Source organism: Sander lucioperca, chromosome 22 (assembly GCF_008315115.2).
Source record: "Sander lucioperca isolate FBNREF2018 chromosome 22, SLUC_FBN_1.2, whole genome shotgun sequence".
NCBI classification, from domain to species: domain Eukaryota; kingdom Metazoa; phylum Chordata; class Actinopteri; order Perciformes; family Percidae; genus Sander; species Sander lucioperca.
Genome location: NC_050194.1, coordinates 28,256,906 through 28,277,643, shown reverse-complemented (window position 1 = coordinate 28,277,643; position 20,738 = coordinate 28,256,906). Strand labels below are relative to the sequence as shown.

At 41.7% G+C, this 20,738-nt stretch overlaps 1 protein-coding gene across 5 annotated transcripts in view; it reads right to left on the bottom strand.

Annotated features, from left to right (window-relative positions):
• Positions 1-15,721: 15,721 nt before the first annotated feature.
• Positions 15,722-20,738, bottom strand: part of jmjd1cb (jumonji domain containing 1Cb) — a 144,342-nt gene continuing 139,325 nt past the window's right edge. For all 5 annotated transcript variants that reach the window (XM_031324023.2, XM_031324025.2, XM_035997939.1 and 2 more), the window contains 2 exons: positions 20,593-20,724; positions 15,722-17,103 (listed from right to left, as the gene is read on the bottom strand). In XM_031324023.2, the coding sequence (XP_031179883.1) occupies positions 17,011-17,103; positions 20,593-20,724 (225 nt within the window). In that variant the 3' untranslated portion in view covers positions 15,722-17,010. The remainder of the gene's footprint in view (positions 17,104-20,592; positions 20,725-20,738) is intronic.

Below are 20,738 nucleotides of genomic sequence, written 5' to 3'. Positions count from 1 at the left end.
AGATTCGATTGGAATCGGACGTTATCTCCCGATCAGGACTCGGATATATATGTATATATATTCTCATTATTTTTTAACACATCTATAGTTATGCGGTGGCACAGCGTTAGACCCTTTTGACTCCACACAGAAACAGCAACGCTACCTCACAGAAGTGCTCTGTTTGTTAACAGAGTTGTTGAATGTTAAAATAAGGTGAATTAAATAAAAAATAAGGAACATCCTGGATCTGTTTTTTCGCTCTTCTTTATTCTTTTTTTATATATTATAGAAGTATCGGATCGGGACTCGGTATCGGTAGATACTCAAAATCAAATGACTCGGACTCGGACTCGAGGGCAAAAAAACCTGATCGGGACATCCCTAGATAGAACCGTAAATTAAGGAATGTATAAGTGTCCCTCATCCGTTTTGTTGGTGGGATTTTTGCGATGCTGTTGAAATGTCCGTAAATTCTTGCCGATGTATGTACCCTAACCTCTAACATTAGAGCTACCATTAGCTTTAGCTAGCATGCTGTTGTTAGCCTTGCCAGCCAGTCTGGCCGGTAAGATGTAAAGTTAAACCAAAGAATAAAAGTGTTTGGTTAGTTGACTCTTAATTTCTGTTATGGATTAATCAGACTGGCTAATCAGGCTAAACAATAGCCATGTAAGCTAAGGCTAGCTCTAATGTTACAGATATCGGCAAGGATTTATGGATAGCTGTCAATCAAGGTAATGTTAGGCAAAGGAGGTCTATGGGTGAGATGAATTGAAAGTGACTAATCACTAGAGGCAGGTGGTTTCCGCCCCCAAATGTCAAAAGTCAGTTTCATTCGGGCGAGCAGAAATCAACTTGAGAGCACAGTTTATCTGCGAGATCGTGTATGCTCTCCAGCGTTCGCAAAGCAGACATGTGCGGGCATTTTGTGGCTTCTCTGTGCACGTGCTACTTAGTTTTATACATGCAGGTGCCATTCTTTGCCTCTCCCTAGGTTTTTTTTCCACGCTCGCAGCTGCCTGTACAACTCTCGATTGTTGAATTGGTGCGCGAAGAGTAACATCTGCACGTGTAAAATAATATAATTTGCTTGTGAAGATATATGTGTTTTATCGCAAGATATGACATATTCCTGACGCCATATACCAGCTGCCTTACCGATGAGTACTGTGTACTGTTAACTGAACCTGATTTGTCTGAACAGCATTTATGACAAATAATTTCAATTAATTTCCAATGGAATCACAGGGTTCAGTGGATTAGTTACTGTATCTCCATTCAGCAGCAATGTGAAGAAGACAACATCCTTTAAGACAGCTGCCCAAGTGTAAAATAGTTAATGGAGTTCTTAAACGTGTGTATAAATACAGAACCATCTTCTTGACTTGTTTAACCATTGGGAACAGTACTTGAGTGTTGGTTGAATAAAGCTACAGTGTGTGTGTGTGTGTGTGTGTGTGTGTGTGTGTGTGTGTGTGTGTGTGTGTGTGAAGCAGCATGTCTACAGGAGCCCATTGAGATTATGTAACATTTGAACTTGAGTCCCTCCTCCACGGTCAAACAGAGTTCACCTCGCATCGCTGCCTAGACCATAACGACAAAACACTGTCAGCAACCCCTCTTTCTTCTTCTCTCCTTTACTGTAGTCAACACCATCAAAAGGGGAATACTTGGACCTATGGTCTTATTATGATAACGTCTATGTGTTTTCTGTATCTAATTTAAACTCAACTTTTTAAATCCTGGAGGGTTTTTTTTTTCCTTTCTGTTCTTCATGTCGACAAACTTGAAAATAACAAGTTAATGTGTTGTGTCATCGGCCCACGTCTAAAGACAAAAAATGCTTATAGCTGTTCTGATTGGCTGCATACTTTCTCACTTCCGCACAGCTGGCCAATCACTGCAGGAAGTGGACTTGATTGTCAGATTGTCAGTTTCGGAAAGTATTTGGTGCGACCGTAAAGGTACCCCTCTGCGTTTTTGACCACTGGTAGCACTATAGACAATGTTGTACATGCAAAACATTGCACAAAGGGATGTTATACACTTTCCAGCTGCTGGTTTCATACTATTCAACTGATAAAACCCCTTTCACTGACTAAAAAAACCCACTTACACCCACTAACATCTGGCTTTTGTCTGCAGTGAGAAAAGTTACAATTGGCATTCACTCCCGGGACAAATTACTCTGCAGTAGGCAAAGGTGTTTATCTGCTCCAGCTCCGATCGGCAGTGACGGAAACAGGACACCCGGGTAGATATGCCAATTTCCGGCCCTTTTCCAGGGCAATGCTGTGACACCTTTGTCAGTAACTTCGGCCAAAAATTCCATCCGTCAAGCAGCACTCGAACATCAAATTAGTCGGCATCGATTTTGAAAGAGAGACAGAATGAGCTTTTAATTAGCCTTTTAATTTACCAATTAATTAATTTTAACTTACCAATTAAGCTTTCTACTGTTTACTAACTGTGTTGTAAGAGTAGTGCATCTCTTTTAGAGAATAGCAGAGCTGATATGTAGTGTGTGTGTGTGTGTGTGTGTGTGTGTCTCATTCTCTGTCTAATCTCTGTCTGACACATTCATAAGCTCATACCAAACCTTACGAAACATGCACATGTTCTCAATTACAAATCCTCTGCCTCTCTGTCTCACACGCAGCCACCCACACACACTCTGCCACACCTGTCCTTCCTAACCTCGCTGCCAGTTGGAGTCAGATCCCTGCAGAATGTTCCGATAAAACCTTGTGGAGCGTGAAACCGGCAGTCTGCTCCATGGCTGCCAGCCCAGCACTGCAGGTGTGTGTGTGTGTGTGTGTGTGTGTGTGTGTGTGTGTGTGTGTGTGTGTGTGTGTGTGCGTGCGTGCGTGCGTGTGAATACATGCTCTGACACAAAGACAGCTTCTTTCCCCAAGCAGTCACTCTGTTGAACGATCAGAAATAGCCCCCACCCTTACACTGAACAAAGTCACCACTGTTCTGCTCATTTACCTCATGTATATTTCAATCTTACAATTACAATATTGTTATTAATATATTACCATTGCACTGAACTGCCTTGCACTATATTTAAATCTTAAATCTCAGACTATACTCATATTGCACTATTCCTTCCCTCTCTTCAATTGTTATTGTATATTTTTTGTAAATTTTTAAATTCTATTGTATTGTTATACTGCATACTTAACAGTATATTTTATATATTTCTTACTGTCCTTTCTGTTTTTTATTCTTTATATGTTTATATGTTAAGTGAGTGTTTTACTTTGAGAGAGTCAAATTGCTTGTCTGTTTACGCAAACCTGGCCAATAAAGCTGATTGTAATTGTGATTCTGATGATGACTGGCAGTGTTTATTGTGTGAACTTCAGACCTCACTCAAATTGTTTTTACAGTTTTTTCCCCATGTAGAGCTAAATCAAATCTTTATTATTTTCTTCTCCAATGTCCACTGCAAAAGAGGTTTTGACTGCAAGTGTAAAATGTCATAATCATTGAATTTTTAACTATGTATGTGTTTAAAGGAGCTGTAATCGAAATACTGGAAAAAAGTGAGCCGGGATTGCCTCCACGCGGCTCTTTCACCACTCAGTCAAATACCGATGATCCGTCACGGCCCTCGGCATCTGATAGCAATGCACTGTGCACTCACATGCACTCACATGCACTCACATGCACTCACATGCACTCACATGCACTCACATGCACGCACGGCCAGACCGGCTATCAAAACAAAGAACAAAGAAGCTCAGATTACAACACACACAGAGGGAGTGTGTGACTTCATTCTCTGCTCAGGACGCCATTACTCCACTATAACTTTACATAGCAAATAAACATGTTGTGAATGTCGAGTACAGCCCTTTTAATAAACATGGGTGGGCCTACAATTCAAAACTATTGTAGAATTCCTGTCTGCAGTTCTGTCATTATATTTACATTTCATTTTGCAGCTGATTCATTGCCAATTATGGTTCTGATATCTTCCAAGCAGACTGTGTTGAAACCACTAAGCAAATACTATATGTTGGTCATGTCTGCCATCAGGTCAAAAAAACAGAGAGTGAAATCTCAAATGCAGTTTTACACCCAGTTCAAGAAAGGGAGGTCTATAAATGAATATACAAAAGGGGAAACAGTCAACTTCTAAGTCAAATCATCACACTACAAGGTCTGTTCACTCCTGAGCACACCATTTTTGCTTTGTTTGGGCAACGAGTGCAACTTGCAAATTAGAGATTGAGAGTTATTTTTCTTCTTTAGAAACAGCTGTTGCAACAACAAATCTTGCCACAGGGTAGGTTTTGTAGCTGTTCTGGAGCTATGGATCATCTCACATTTATTGTTAAGTTAGAATTCTCCTCGGAACCAAGTCAAATTAAAATTTAAAATCTGTGAATTTCCATTGGAGACCAATTATCTGATATCATAACAATGGACACTGGGTCTGAAGGGGCTAGAATAACTACTTTCACCAGACCATTTTAGTACACTGAGCAAAGATTTCAAATATTGCTGATTTCATTCATCATGTTATCTTTCAGAGATTTTTACTTGTAGATTAACCTCCCAGTCTACTTGTGATTGTATCTGCAAAAACAAATAATGAGTAATTAATGAGTAAATGAGTTTAAACAGAACATTAGGTTTGAAATGCTGGCATGTGGTAGAAAAGTGTAAAATCCAGTGTGACAGGATGGATTACAGCTTTGTTAGTATTCTGTAGTTCAGCTACACATACACATGACACACACAATGCTGTTACCTGTACTGCTTTCTCTCTCTCACACACACAGACACACACACACACACACACACACACACACCCATGCTAAGATGGGAGCCTCTCGTTCATGTAAAGTAGAGGGGGTCGTTCAGAGGGCAGAAACACACAGGCAGTCTCTCGTCTGCCCTTCACTTAAACCCTCACAAACACACACACACACACACACACACCTCCTCTCCTCTCTTTCCCCTCTGCCCTCAACTTAAACCTTCACCCCAATCTTACCCCAGCCCTCTCCACGTAGCCTTAACCCCCACATCCAACGCCCACTGCCCCATTACCCTATTACCTCTCTTGCCCCCTCCTCTGCCATATCACACACCCACCCACCCACCCCCCCCACACACACACACACACACACACACACACACACACACAAACAAACACAGCCATTCCAAATGAATTCAAATTATTTTGGGGGGGGGAATATATCTGCAGGTATCATATGAAGATAACTCATTCCTTTTCTCTGCTCTTCCACTTCCACAGTATTTAAGTACAGTATAACAAATTGCAGAAATTTGAGAATGGTCCTTTAAAGCATTATACTCAATTTAAACATCTAGATATATTAATATAAACTTTATAAATGCAGAGGACTAGAGGTATGATGAAAGTTACAGAAGCATGATCGTGAGCATCTTACATGCAGTTTCTCAGGCTTTCTAAGACCAAATTAGATCCAAAAATTCTTTGTTACTAAAAATGCATTACAAGCTGCACCAATGGTATGGAACGGTACACGTCTTGTCTCCTAAATGGGCGCTGCTTTGTTTGGAAGTTTAGTGATAGGTGTGTGGATAGATGAAAAGTTAAATTTGCATAGTATATTTTCTTTTGCTAACATTAGATATTTACAAAGCTAAAAGACATTTTCAGCATCAAAGAAATTAGATAGTTGACTTGAATCTATCCTAACAAGGCCTTGAAAGTTAAACAGACACACAAACGGCACATTACAGTAATTAAAAACATGAAACAAAAATGAACAACTGATCAACTGAAGTTAAGGTATCATTTTTTCTGCAATATTCCTCATATGGTTGTGATGATTCTATAACTTCAGCAGTGAAATGTTCTCTGTGCAGATACATGTTGTGTAGTATATAGTAGTAAAATAACTAACTGTCCAGAGCTGTCTCAGAGTATTATAAACCTCTGGGCTGTGTTTTGGCACTGGTAAGCCATCATACTGATCTGTTACTCGGCGTTCTTGCATCGTCTAACTGAAACCAGGCAAAGCAAGGCAGATGCATACAGATCTATGAACACTGGTGCATTTTAAGGTCAAGTCTTGTCTGTTAAAATCTGAATTAATATGCTCTTCCTCACAGCTACAAGTGTAAAGTTACTTAGAGTCCTCTTACTAATCCAGGTATGCAATTTCATGCATGTTGTGTGTTGAAATGTTATAATATGTGAAATAAACTGACAACTGGCAGCATGAGTGTGAGGCTGAGGTCAGGAATCAGTCTTGTAGAGCCGGTTTGTCTGTGGTTCACTTTTACTGGGAGCAAACCTCAGTCAGCCAAATGGAGATATGCTGCACACACACACACACACACACACACACACACACACACACACACACACACACACACACACACACACACACAGCCAGCTGCTGTTAGTGAGCCCTGAGTGAGTTCACGTTGGTGAAGACACAGTAAGAGTCAGTGACCTCCACACACACACACACACACACACACACACACACACACACACACACACACACACACACAAACACACAGACACAAACACACACACAGAGTGCGTTTCACTATCTTTGTGGGGACCCGTCATTGACATAATGCATTCCCTAGCCCCTTACCCTAACCTTAACCATCACAACTAAATGCCTAACCTTAACCCTTACCCTCACCCTAACCATAACCTAATTCTAACCTTAATCCTAAAACCAAGTCTTAACCCTCAAACAGACCTTTAAAGGTGTGGGGTCCAACATTTTGGCCCCACAAAGCTGTCCGGACCCCACAAGTATGCTGTATTCCCAGTTTTTGGACCCCACGAATATAGTTAAACGAGAACACACACACACACACACACACACACACACACAGCCAGCTGCTGTTAGTGAGCCCTGAGCGAGTTCACATTGGTGAAGACACAGTAAGAGTCAGTGACCTCCACACACACACACGCACACACACGCACACACACGCACACACACACACACACACACACACACACACACACACACACAGTAAGAGTCAATGACCTCCACACACAGTGATCTGATGGTGGATTTTGTCTGGTGTTGAACTCCGAGCCTCAGAGATCCTGGCAGCAAAGGAATGTTTAACAGCTCTAATAAAAAACAAGTTGAATTCAATCAATGACTTATATTTGTCACATAAAATCGTACGAGGTGCAATTCCAGTGAAATGTCAATCCCATGTATTATGGGAAGTGTAGTATTCTGCATTTTGGGGTACCACGGGCATCATAGTGTGGGAAATAGAGAAACTAAGGATAAACTAAGGATGGCACCTAACCCAGCAATAAAAAAAAATTAGATTAATAAGTTAGCGTCATAAGTATTTATTTATTTTTTTGTTGGCTGATTCAGTGGTTTGACTATTTTCTGTGTCTAAAACAAAATAAATTCCCTGAGGAGGCTCATGGTTTCTTCTGTTTCCATGAGAGGATTGGACTAAAAATGGTCAAATTGTTCTCTAGATGCAGTAATTACACTGATGCTGATGCTGATGCTGATGCTGGACTCCTAGAGAAGGCGAGAGAGAGACTATATATGCATTTAGTTGTTGACAGTGGTGGAAGACATATTCAGTTTAAAGTAAAGTTACGTAAGTAAAAGGCCTGCGTTCAAAATCCAACTTAAGTAAAGTACAGAAGTATTATCAGCTAAATGTACCAAACGTATCAAAAGTAAAAGTACTCGTTCTGCATTTGAATGTCCCCTGTGACTGATATATTATTATTATTATTATTAATTGTTATTAATAGTGATGCATCAATATTAGTGTAGTATTTTACTGTTGTAGCTATATTACAAATTTTTTGTCTCTTTGAGCCGTATTTAAAAGTAGGGCTGAATGATTAATTGCATTTGCGATAATATCGCGATATGTTAAAATGCGATTTCCTAATCACAAAGGCTGCGATTTGGTCACGTGACTCACAAGCGCTAATCACGCCGCCTTCACACCAAGGGGGTAAGCCTCTCCTCGGACCGCGAACCTCCTATGGCGCCATTTTAATGCTACAAAGCGATCACCCCCCGTTAGCATCCCATTGACTGCCATTCATTTTGGCGCCACTTTGACAGAGAATAACTTTACATCTGAAGCGTTTAAAGACTCTATTTGTCCATTGTTTATTTCTAAAGAAACACGACAATGTATAAAAGGCTCCATTACCTTGTACCTCACGTTATGGCTCCGTAGCAGACGTTTTTATAAAAATAGGCTAACGATTGGGTCATAACCACGAGACTTACTGTCTCATAGTAGAGGAATTACCGTATAGTACAGGAGAAGCGCGCAGGCAGTTTCGTCTCACATGAGTTGTTTAAGTGCAATTACTAATGTTAACTACCATTTTAGTTAGCAATAATTAGCCTGTGTCTATGTTATCTCCTTACATATACCTACGCTGTCCGTCTCTGCTAGATTGGGAATGATTGAGATTTCTCTTGGCACAGCTACCAGAAGACTTCCAACTTTCAGACAGGTTGCTCACGGCACATTTACGTCGTCTCTCTCAGTTGGAGGCTGCGCAGTAACCCTAGCCATCACCAGAAAAGTGCTTCTATTGGCCTTCACTGGTCTCTGCCCAGAGCAATGGGATCTGTTGGTCCACTCTTATATACAGTCTATGCTTCACACTGGCAGTTGAACTCAGCTCCGTAATACGCAATACGCCCCCAGCGAACGTCGTACTACACCGTGGAAAAGCTTCGGAAGCGACTCACAAAAATGGCAGAGAGACTAGAACGACTGATAAGCGTCTGAATGTACGATTCTCTATGACCTCTCTTATACAGATATAAATAGAGAGGCTGCTGCGTGGAGAAAAGTTGCCCAGGACGTTGACATATCACGTCGGTTAAATGTGATATAGCGGTATAATGTCAATAGTTCGATGTCTGTTGCTAGCTAACTAATTAGCATTAGCAGGTTTGTTTATCAGTACCATAGCAACGCTGTAATTATCGGATAGGAACCGTCCGTAGCCTTTCGCAAGAGTTCAATTTTTTTGAACGCATCCGGATGACCAACTGACATGATTTTTTTTGCACCGCACTCGTTCGGACCCAGTTCGGACCCATTCGCATGCAGTCTGCGAATCTCCATAGGAAATGAATGACTTCCGGTCGTTTCGAAGCCGTATCGGAGCTGATTTCAACTGCCAGTGTGAAGGCGGCGTAACTTAGCACGCCGTACCTTTTACAGCCTTTTTAATAAAATGAAGGGTTTTATTCGGGCTCGAGTCCATACATGCAGTTAATGGATACAGGCACGCTGAACTGAAGGCTCGGTTGGCAACGATTGGCAACGATTAGCTCTGATTAGCGGTTAGCTCCGGTTAGCGGTTAGCTCCGTTATAAAGATACGAGTGGAGGAGCTGCCACTGAGAGGGGTAACAATCAGACTGATTAATGATGTTCGGGGAGCTTTCACAGCAGCGTGGCCGCGGTGTTTCAACAGTTTTATTAGTACAGTTAATCCCACGGCAAGAACACCAGCAGCTAGCTAACGCAACGATAGCCTCTCTGAACAAGTGCACACAGCAGCACGCAACTTCACGAGGGGGAGGGGCTGGAGGCAGCTCCTCTCTGTGCACTGTAAAAAAAATACACTGTTGTGTGTGTGTATATATATATATATGTGTGTATATATATATATATATATATATATATATACACTATATACTATATTTTTACTTATTTAACTATAACTATAACTATACTTTATTTAACTATAAAATGATTTATTGTTTGTCTTTGTTGAATAATACAGAAGACAAAGAGCTTAAAAAATAATGGAATATCGAATCGCAATCGCAATATTTGGGAAAAAAATCGCAATTAGATTATTTTCAAAAATCGTTCAGCCCTATTTAAAAGGGAACTACATAAAATAAAATAACAATAACAACAATAGTAAAAGTAATAATCATAAAATAATAATCATCATAACTGTAGCAACATTATGTTTGTGTATAATTTGACTTACTTGGTGGAGAGGGTATGGATGGGGGGGTACATTTGTGTGAATGTGCATATGCACAAAAGTAGAGGGCAATAATAAATATTCAAATAAAAAAAGACACAAAAAGATAAACATAAAAGAATAATAATAACAATAATAATAGTAGTAATGGTAATAATAATGGCGGAAAACATAAGAGGCCTTTTTTAAAGAGACAACCAAGCCTCAGGAGCGGACAGACAGTTCCTACACTGCAGACATTTCAGAGATATGATTATTTACTCAGCATACTGTGACATTTAGATTTGTGTTGTTTTAAAAGGCTCCAACACATCTGAGCAATTCTGAGCAAGTTTCTCTGAGACATTCACAGTTGTACACATTCACACCGGAAGTTTCCCAGAACAACCACAGTCAGAGGCAAGTCCTACGCTTTCACTCTCTCCACCCAGGCTTATCCTGCTGGCCGGGGAATGAACCGGCGACCTTCTAGTCACAGGCCCTGTTCTCTCCCCTTCAGAACAGCACTGCCCCCTATTGGAGATGCCTCTCTGTGATCTGAGGCCTTGCCATGCTTGCCTGTCTTGCTGTTGTTGTAGTCACAGTTAGTTTTTGCTCTTTTGCAAGTCCTAGTTCCGCACAATGGAAGCAGTCGGTGTGGTCAGAGCTTGTTTGCAGGTACATGTAGGACTCTGTGGTGTATTGTTCTGGATCTTATGTGTTGGTGGCTCTGCTTCAGCCTCAGACAGGGAGGAGCAGCTGGAAGCTGCCTGCTGTCGACACACACGATTTATGACATCTCACTTTGAAGAACGGCTTCTGTTTGTACACACTGACTGCTGCAACCACACACACATTCACACAGAGAGGGAGAAGAGGGAGAGAGCAAAAGCAGTGCATCTATGGTGGGTGACACACACATACACACACACACACACACACACACACACACACACACACACACACACACACACACACACAGTGCATTTCACTATCTTTGTGGGGACCCGTCATTGACATAATCAATGCATTCCCTAGCCCCTTACCCTAACCATCACCACTAAATGCCTAACCTTAACCCTTACCCTCACCCTAACCATAACCTAATTCTAACCCTAATCCTAAAACCAAGTCTTAACCCTCAAACAGCCCTTTAAAGTTGTGGGGTCCAGCATTTTGGCCCCACAAAGCTGGTTGGACAGTATACTGTATTCCCAGTTTTTGGACCTCACGAATGTAGTTAAACAAGAACAAACACACACACACACACACACACACACACACACACACACACACACACACACACACACATACACAGTATAGTCACAAAACGGTCCAGTTTAAAATACTAAATATCAGCACCACGTATGTATCACTACCACACATTATGTAGGCTAAAAAACAGTGTTTTGTATGTGTGTGTGTGTGAGGAGGGGCGGAGTTGCTTTGCAAGTGACCTATGGGTGAACCCCTGGAGACACTTCCTCTAGCTGTACTTTGACAGAGAGGGCGCGCGCGCACACACACACACACACACACACACACACACACACACACACACACACACACACACACCCAATAACTACCTGAGTTGTTGTGGTTTAAAGTTGTAGTCCGTAAGATTGTTATCTAGTTAATTGACTGTGCGGTTCCTATCTATCAAAGAGTGAGTTAAACAATGGTGATTGAGCATATGACCCACTAATGAAAGCACTTGTATTTGCTGCTTTGCCAAGTAATACAATCTGAGTGTCTGGGGCGACTTTCCTGCCCTAAATTCAAATACAGCGCACAGTTAGTGATGCTTTTTACGTCAGTCAGCAGTGGTTGGTCTCCCCATCTGCCCCATGGTCTGCCAAGGTGGAGCTTGTCACTGCCCATTATGCTGCGTTCCATTGTACTCGGAAATTGGAAAATTCCGACAAGGAAAGATGTAAAGAAACCATATGTTAATCGGGCGCCTACATTTCATTACTGCTGACTGACAATGGCGGACCAACACACAGAGAAAGAACTTTGAGTCCAAAGAAAAATAAACAAAAAACTAAACTCCCACAAGAGGACCGAGCTGATCGGCTGAGATCACATGTCAACCTCTGCCATCGACTGCGGCCGGTCTATATGTGGAGCTCAGTTTGGACACAGACACCTTGGCTCAGTCTGTCCTCCCTGTATCGAACCACCCTCTCTCTTTGGATTCGCTTTTTGGGACGAACATTCAGGAAATGATAGCCAGGCTGGAAGCAACCTGTATAGCCTCAGAGCAGCTGGGCTCTCATCTCCGCCTGCAGGAACGGCAGCGCCGCTAACGTTACCCCGCGGAGAGCCTCAGGGATATCATCGGGCCTCCACGACCCTCATGTTGAGTAATCCCGCTAGCTGCGTTAGCACTGTTGACCGTGTTAGCACGATTAGCCACGTTAGCTAGCCGCTGCCTCCTCGGGTCTATCATCTCTACAGCCGCACGTTTCCCTACACGGCTCTATGTGGATGTGTTAGCTCATCTTACACTAAACTTTTACACAGAGCCTAGCTAGGCCTACTGTAGGTTTGGTGTATAAATGGAGTATGTTAAAATGCAATTAGGTCGAGCAGACAGTCCGAAACATTACAAGCTCGCCTCGGCTCGCCTTGCCGACAACTCATTAATTTTTTTTTTTTTTTTTTGTCTTTAAAAAACTAGTAAAAAAGTACAGATACACATACACATTGAAAACATTAAATGCATACATACATACATACATACATACATGAAAAAGGGGCGCATGAAATTTACATTAAAGAGGTTGTAAGTCACTGTAAATGTTCAGAGTCCAGATGGCTTTCTTATTTGTCAGTCCTTTTAAAGTTTCAAAATATAATTTCATGTCATTTTTAAATGAATATTCGGTTTTCTTTCAGACCATTTACATGTATGGATATAAATTTTTCCAAATAAAATTAAAAGATTCTAAATGAAAACATGGCATTTATCCAAATCAAAAGCCTGCCTCGGATGTAGCATACAACACTGACTCAAGTGACTCGCACAACCTGGATCAGTTTAGTGAGTGACTCAGAATAACACGAATCCTTAAAAGGAATCGAGTTTGCCAGGCCTACATCTGACCGCCAAAGCTGCTGCTAGAAACAACCTAAGACAATCTGAAGGACTACAACTTCAAAAAAACAAGCAGTCAGCAGACAATGAATGTTGTTAAAAAGCCATTAACACTAAGAGAGGTAGTCAGGTCAAGAATGATAGAGATACTGAGACAGGAACGGCAAAAAAGAGAGAGACAGACAGACAGAAATAAAGAAATACTGAGACAAAAAAGAAAGAAAGAAAACAAAGACCGAGAGGAGGAATTATAGAACGAGAGAGAGTGACCTCTGTCTGAACTCACTGGTGAACTTCTGCCTCAGTGTACTCCAGTTAACCTGTGACACACACACACACACACACACACACACACACACACACACACACACACACACACACACACACACACACAGTGCCAGTAGGCACAGTTTCAGCTAATATAATGGAGTGCAGGAGGATAATATGTGTGTTTCCAGTTCAGCTTTGTAAGTTTGAATGGGAGCTGATCCAAGCATTAGTCACGTCAGCACTGGCTCCTGTCTCTCTCTCACACACACACACACACACACACACACACACACACACACACACACACACACACACAAAAGCATAAACATGAATGTACAGAACAGCACAAAGGTGACCTCCAGTTTTTCAAAGCAAACACGCCACAGCAGAGAAAATGGGAAATCAGGCAGAAAAGCATGCAGGGTGTCCCTCACTGCCTGCTCAATGATGTCATTTTAACTCAGATTAATCAAAGTAAATATCTATTTTAGATCTATTTTTCTATTTAAGGTTAAAATCTGAACCTGATAGTAGAGGTAGGTTCATATGTGTACTTTGCAAGTGAGTTACAATACCAAAGACAAATTACTAATAAAGGTGTTTTTCACCTTTAAAACCAAAGATCACTTTAAATAGCCCGGGTAGTTTTTGATTGCACCTGAAGCGACAAAGCCTTAGTGATAAGGACTAACTAAGCGTATCTCCAGACAGAGCTTTGGAAATTTAATGACAATGTTTTGATGTCTTTCTACAATGCACACATTCTAACTATAGTATTGTTAAGATTACAAAAGATAGTGGATAAAAAAAACATGATAGGTCTTTAATTGCTTACACACATCTATCTATACTGAGTTCACAGTTGCTTTGTGTATACCTCCTCCTGCCTCCACGGTGGGACAGACTAAGACGCGGGGAAGGGAAGCAAGTGAGATGCAATGCAGGGTATGTCCCAAAGCCCTTAAATTGCATCCCCGTCTCATCCACTTCCTTGCGCCTTAGTCTGCCCCCCCCCGAGGACGCACAAGAGACGCGGGGAAATCCTGGGAGGGGGGAACTTGGGCAAAAGAAGGCTGCTTTGATTGGTTGCACTGACTGCAATCACTGCAAGACCTTGGAGATAAATCACCAAACATGACATGTCTGATTTTAATTTGTTAAAGTTAGTTTGATTTTGTCAGTTCAACAGGGTGCTGGAGGAAGGGTAACATCTTCAAAGCGAACATAACTAACATGGAATAGCAGCACCACCTAGTGGTGATGATCACATGATGCAAATCACATGAACTCATCCAATGCATAGCATGCACAGATTCACCTATATTCCCCCAATTTTCCCGCCAAAAAGTTTGAGCCATACTTGTAGATTTCTTGTTTCTTCTGTAGGCTCAATTATTATTCAATTCTGAAAATTAGATTTTTGTGATGCAGAAATTGTCCATCCTGTGCTTAATTTGGGACAAAAAGTGGTGATAGGCCCAGGAAATGACTCTATAACAGGAAATAAATTTATGGATTTCAATGAACTGAATTCTTCCTGTGGTTATGATTTGAGGACTTTATAATGACTGCATCCATGAGTTAAAAAGTTCTGGTTAGTTAAGTCATTTTTGTCCACCAATATACTAAATAAATCACCAAAGAATTTGGTTGGAACCATTTGAATTTCTTGTGTCTAGGTATGGGTATCGTTAAAAAACTATTCGTTACCGATACCAATACCGTGACTTCAATACCGGTTCCTAAACGATACTTGATACCAATTTCATTAAACAAAAAGAAATTACAACTTTACATGTTACGGCACAAATCTTTTTATTTCATTTTTCAGCTCCTACTATGTGAGCTCCGTCTCTGTGTGTCTCTACGATGTGTAACGTTAGACAGCCAATCATTAGATCTTGGTAGAAGCATGCTGCGTGCTTATTGGCTCACTGACTCTGATGAGATTTACTCCTTAGGTACTGAAATTGGGTATTGAATGACAAGGCATTTTTTGATACTCAATACTTAAGAGGAAATTCGGTCAGTGCCTAAAAAGAATTGAATTCGGTACCCAGCCCTACTCAAGTCTCCATATTCCAGGAGAGTGGGAATCCAGCCCCAGCATCCAAAACACTACACCAAGCGTTTGATAAATCCATTTTAATGGAAAATGTAAAACCCTTTTGAACTTCAATGTACAAAGCATGTAACACTTGCACTTTAAAATTTGAAATTGAAGCAAGCCATGTTTTAAAAAAATACCTCAGTGAATGTATATATGTATATATTTACACATTATAGTAAACGTTTTCATTATTTTATCTTTTAACTTCAAAAGTTCACCATAGTAAATCTTAACTAAACAAAAAAAAACAAGACAATTCATTCTTTTCTTAAATAAATTACATCTTTTTTGTAAATGTCTCAATATTACAACAAATACTTTTTTTTCATAAAATGCTGAAGTGTATAAGCCATTTTGTTCTTTCTTTACATAATGCAACTTTACATAGTCTTTACAATAGTTTGGCAGTTGATTTTCAAAAAATGCATTTATGGCATGAGGACTGTAGAGCATCAACACTTCCCAAAGTTACAGGCATTAGCTGGTGTGTGTGTGTGTGTGTGTGTGTGTGTGTGTGTGTGTGTGTGTGCGTGTGTCCTCCATCACAGTAGAGCCGTATTACAACTGAAAACCACTTACTAAAAGAAAGAAAAAAAGAAACTGTACAAGTCACATTTACATTAATGCTTTCCCCCCCCAATAACATCGCATATCATACAGCAATAAAATAAATACATCTTCACAGAGAAAATAAAACAATGTTCTTATGAAAAAGAAAATGAAGAAAAAAAAAAACAGCAACACACAGATAGAACTAGAAAAAAAGGAGGAGAACAGACAAATTACAGACGGAACAACAAACGAGGGCGCAGCAGAGCTTACTGTCTGCTGAAACATCTGAGATTTCTCGTTGCGTTTTTTTTCTCCCTCAAATCTTTTGTTTTTTTCTTCGAGATTTTTTTAAACAGCAGAGATGACAGTTTGGATCCTGATGCTGCTTGCTGCTGGTGATGCTGATGTAATCAGCGAAATCTTCTCTCCAAGACGTGTTGGCTGCTGCTACAGACAGGGATTAAACCTTCCTGGCCTTTATAATCCACAAAGATTACAGTGAGAGAGCAGCAGGGAGCTCTGTGTCTCCATCAGCACCGCTGCTGCCATCCAACCTGTCAACTTCAGCTCACAGGGCAGTCTCCATGGAAACTGGATCTTCGCGGGACGCACCATCAGTCACACTAAAGAGTTTTGCACCAGTGGGGGCTTGTAGAGCTGTTTCACTCCAGCGTAGTGGCTTTAATAAGGCTCCCAACCTTCATGCTGTCCTCTGTTTCCCAGAATGCCTCTGTCCTCCTTGTGTTCTGAGTCTATGAAACAACAAAGAGGTGTGGTAGTTGAGGTTTAATCCCTGTCAGTCCAGTGGCCCCTCTGGTCTTGTGTTTGTCTCCTCTTGGCACTGAAGGTTCGGGGGGGATGATGGAGGTGGGCGGGCCTCTCACTGGCCACTTGGCTGTGTGATGCGGCTCTCCTGGGTCACATGACCAGCTCTGACCCAGACATGTGACACAGTCCTCGGTGCTGATGGGAGTCGTGTCCCTCCCTGGAAGGTGAGGACCATGCTGAGAGGGGGTCATGAGTTCTCTTCCTCATCGTCTTCCTCAGAGCTGGCCCTCTTCAGGGAGCTCACCACCTCCTTCACACAGTGGTACAGAATGTTCTTCACCTGAGTGGGAGGGGAAAGAGTTGCATTTACAGTGAGGAAAATAAGTATTTGAACACCCTGCTATTTTGCAAGTTCTCCCACTTAGAAATCATGGAGGGTCTGAAATTGTCATCGTAGGTGCATGTCCACTGTGAGAGACAATCTAAAAAAAAAAATCCAGAAATCACAATATATGATTTTTTAACTATTTATTTGTATGATACAGCTGCAAATAAGTATTTGAACACCTGTCAATCAGCTAGAATTCTGACCCTCAAAGACCTGTTAGTCTGCCTTTAAAATGTCCACCTCCACTCCATTTATTATCCTAAATTAGATGCACCTGTTTGAGGTCGTTAGCTGCATAAAGACACCTGTCCACCCCATACAATCAGTAAGAATCCAACTACTAACATGGCCAAGACCAAAGAGCTGTCCAAAGACACTAGAGACTAAATTGTACACCTCCACAAGGCTGGAAAGGGCTACGGGGAAATTGCCAAGTAGTTTGGTGAAAAAAGGTCCACTGTTGGAGCAATCATTAGAAAATGGAAGAAGCTAAACATGACTGTCAATCTCCCTCGGACTGGGGCTCCATGCAAGATCTCACCTCGTGGGGTCTCAATGATCCTAAGAAAGGTGAGAAATCAGCCCAGAACTACACGGGAGGAGCTGGTCAATGACCTGAAAAGAGCTGGGACCACCGTTTCCAAGGTTACTGTTGGTAATACACTAAGGGGTGTTTTCACACATGAAAGTCCGAACCAAGGTCCGGACCAAGGTTCATGTTTTTGTTACATTGTATACATTTGATCCGGTAAGTTTTGGTTTCACACTGCAGTTATGCAAGCGCACTAAAGATCTAAACGTGACAAAACTACATCCTGCCGTCATCACATACGTGAGCTGCGTCTCCAGATACTTATAATTGATTGGTTTGTAGACGGGCTTCCCCGTCCTCTCGTCTCCTCTCTCTGGGTCGGAGTTTTTTCAGCTGACTGCTGCTCTCCCCTACTGCCGCGGCTCTTTTTGTTTTGTTGTGATGTTGAGAAGCAAGACACTGGAACTTTCTGGATAATTTATTCAGAGACAAACGGAAACCTACACTGTACATTTTCTACCACTTAACAAATAAACTGCTGATGTATTCTCTGCTCTGATAGCCGACAGCTGTCCGCTCTGAGCGCATTCACCGTCACTCTCACTCTCTCGTGTAGCCTACACACTAAGCACCGAGCTATTCCTTAAAGGAGCTATTCCCCGGTCTTGTAACACAAGGAGAGTCTGCCAGAGCTTCTTGTATTTGGTCCGAAAGTCTGAACCATCCAAAAAATGCTTTCACACTGTAAACGAACCGGACCATGGTTCAGTTTGGTCCGGACCGAGACTACCTCTTTTGGTCGGACCAAAATTTGGTCTTTTGATCCAGACCGTGGTCCGGGGGAGGTTTCACACCTCTAATTTTGGTTCGGATCAAACTGAAAAGTCCGAAAGTCCGGACCAAATGAGGTATGTGTGAAAACGCCCTAAGACGTCATGGTTTGAAATCATGCATGGCACAGAAGGTTCCCCTGCTTAAACCAGCACATGTCAAGGCCCGTCTTAAGTTTGCCAATGACCATTTGGATGATCCAGAGGAGTCATGGGAGAAAGTCATGTGGTCAGATGAGACCAAAATAGAACTTTTTGGTCATAATTCCACTAACCGTGTTTGGAGGAAGAAGAATGATGAGTACCATCCCAAGAACACCATCCCTACTGTGAAGCACGGGGGTGGTAGCATCATGCTTTGGGGGTGTTTTTCTGCACATGGGACAGGGCGACTGCACTGTATTAAGGAGAGGATGACCGGGGCCATGTATTGCGAGAGTTTGGGGAACAACCTCCTTCCCTCAGTTAGAGCATTGAAGATGGGTCGAGGCTGGGTCGAGGCTGGGTCTTCCAACATGACAATGACCCGAAGCACACAGCCAGGATAACCAAGGAGTGGCTCTGTAAGAAGCATATCAAGGTTCTGGCGTGGCCTAGCCAGTCTCCAGACCTAAACCCAATAGAGAATCTTTGGAGGGAGCTCAAACTCCGTGTTTCTCAGCGACAGCCCAGAAACCTGACTGATCTAGAGAAGATCTGTGTGGAGGAGTGGGCCAAAATCCCTCCTGCAGTGTGTGCAAACCTGGTGAAAAACTACAGGAAACGTTTGACCTCTGTAACTGCAAACAAAGGCTACTGTACCAAATATTAACATTGATTTTCTCAGGTGTTCAAATACTTATTTGCAGCTGTATCATACAAATAAATAGTTAAAAAATCATACATTGTGATTTCTGGATTTTATTTTTTAGATTATGTCTCTCACAGTGGACATGCACCTACGATGACAATTTCAGACCCTCCATGATTTCTAAGTGGGAGAACTTGCAAAATAGCAGGGTGTTCAAATACTTATTTTCCTCACTGTATTCCACAAGTAAAAGGGGAATGGCATGTGGAATATTTATATTTATTCATATCAATATTTGTATCTATTTCTATGACTGGTTTGTGTATGTGCATGTCATAATGCATATCCAATGTGATAAGTGATAACACAAAATCCACAGTCCACGTTCTGTGTGAAAAAGCATTCAAAGATTTATCTGAAGCTAAAAGCCGAGTTAGACACATCAAGTGGATGTCTTATCTTGTGCATGGAATTTAATTTATAATTGCTAATGACAAACTTAATGTAATAAAGTGATGGCTGCATCCATCTCCCTGTGTGTTTAACTTGTGTACAAAACAGTCACTGACACTAAATTCTGACAGTTAACCATATATGTCCTATAGTTATCTACACACACAGCAACATAGAACCAGAAATACAAGAGTGGTTAAAGTTTCAATGAACACCTTCTTTTGAAAAAACTCATCTGAATATGGATTCAGATCATTTAGTGTGAACAAACAAAGCCGGTTCTCTATTTGTACTGTGGTCCCTCAACAGAATTATCCTCCGCTGATCCGCTGCTCATCATGTCTTGAAAAGTAGAACCAGACAGCACAGTACAGACTGACAGGTGGAAGATGGATGGTGAGTCACACCTGATTGGCAGAATGAGTGTGTGTGGAGTGTATTTGGAGCAGAGGGAATCAATGTCCACAGAACATCACTGATGATGACTCACTCTGCCATTCTGTCAGTCCTTGTTTCATACTGACACACACGCGCACACACGCACACACACACACACTAAAGAAAAGTGAAAGACTCGCTACAGCGAGGGAGACAGGAAGTAGAGAGGCTGACTCTGAATCAGTGACAGAGGTGACACATGTTGCCTCAAGTTGCACAGCCAATTACACTGCTGCACTGCCACAATAACACCAAGAATGTCAATGTGAGAGGGAATGTTAGCAGGATCCTAACTGGTTAAAAAAAAAAAACTGAGAAAAAGCTGCATCATCATACATCAGAAAAGGGTAATAACAATGTAGTGTTCAATGACAGTGGATTGAGCTGTGGTCCATCACCTGTAGTTTATCCTCGTAGTTGACCTCCTCTTTGTTGGGCCGGAGCTCCTGGGTCAGGTGGAAGGAGTTGGCCACGTGCTCCGGAGACACAAAGTCATTGATGACCTGGACACAGCTGTGGAGGTTCTGGACCTGACAGACAGGAC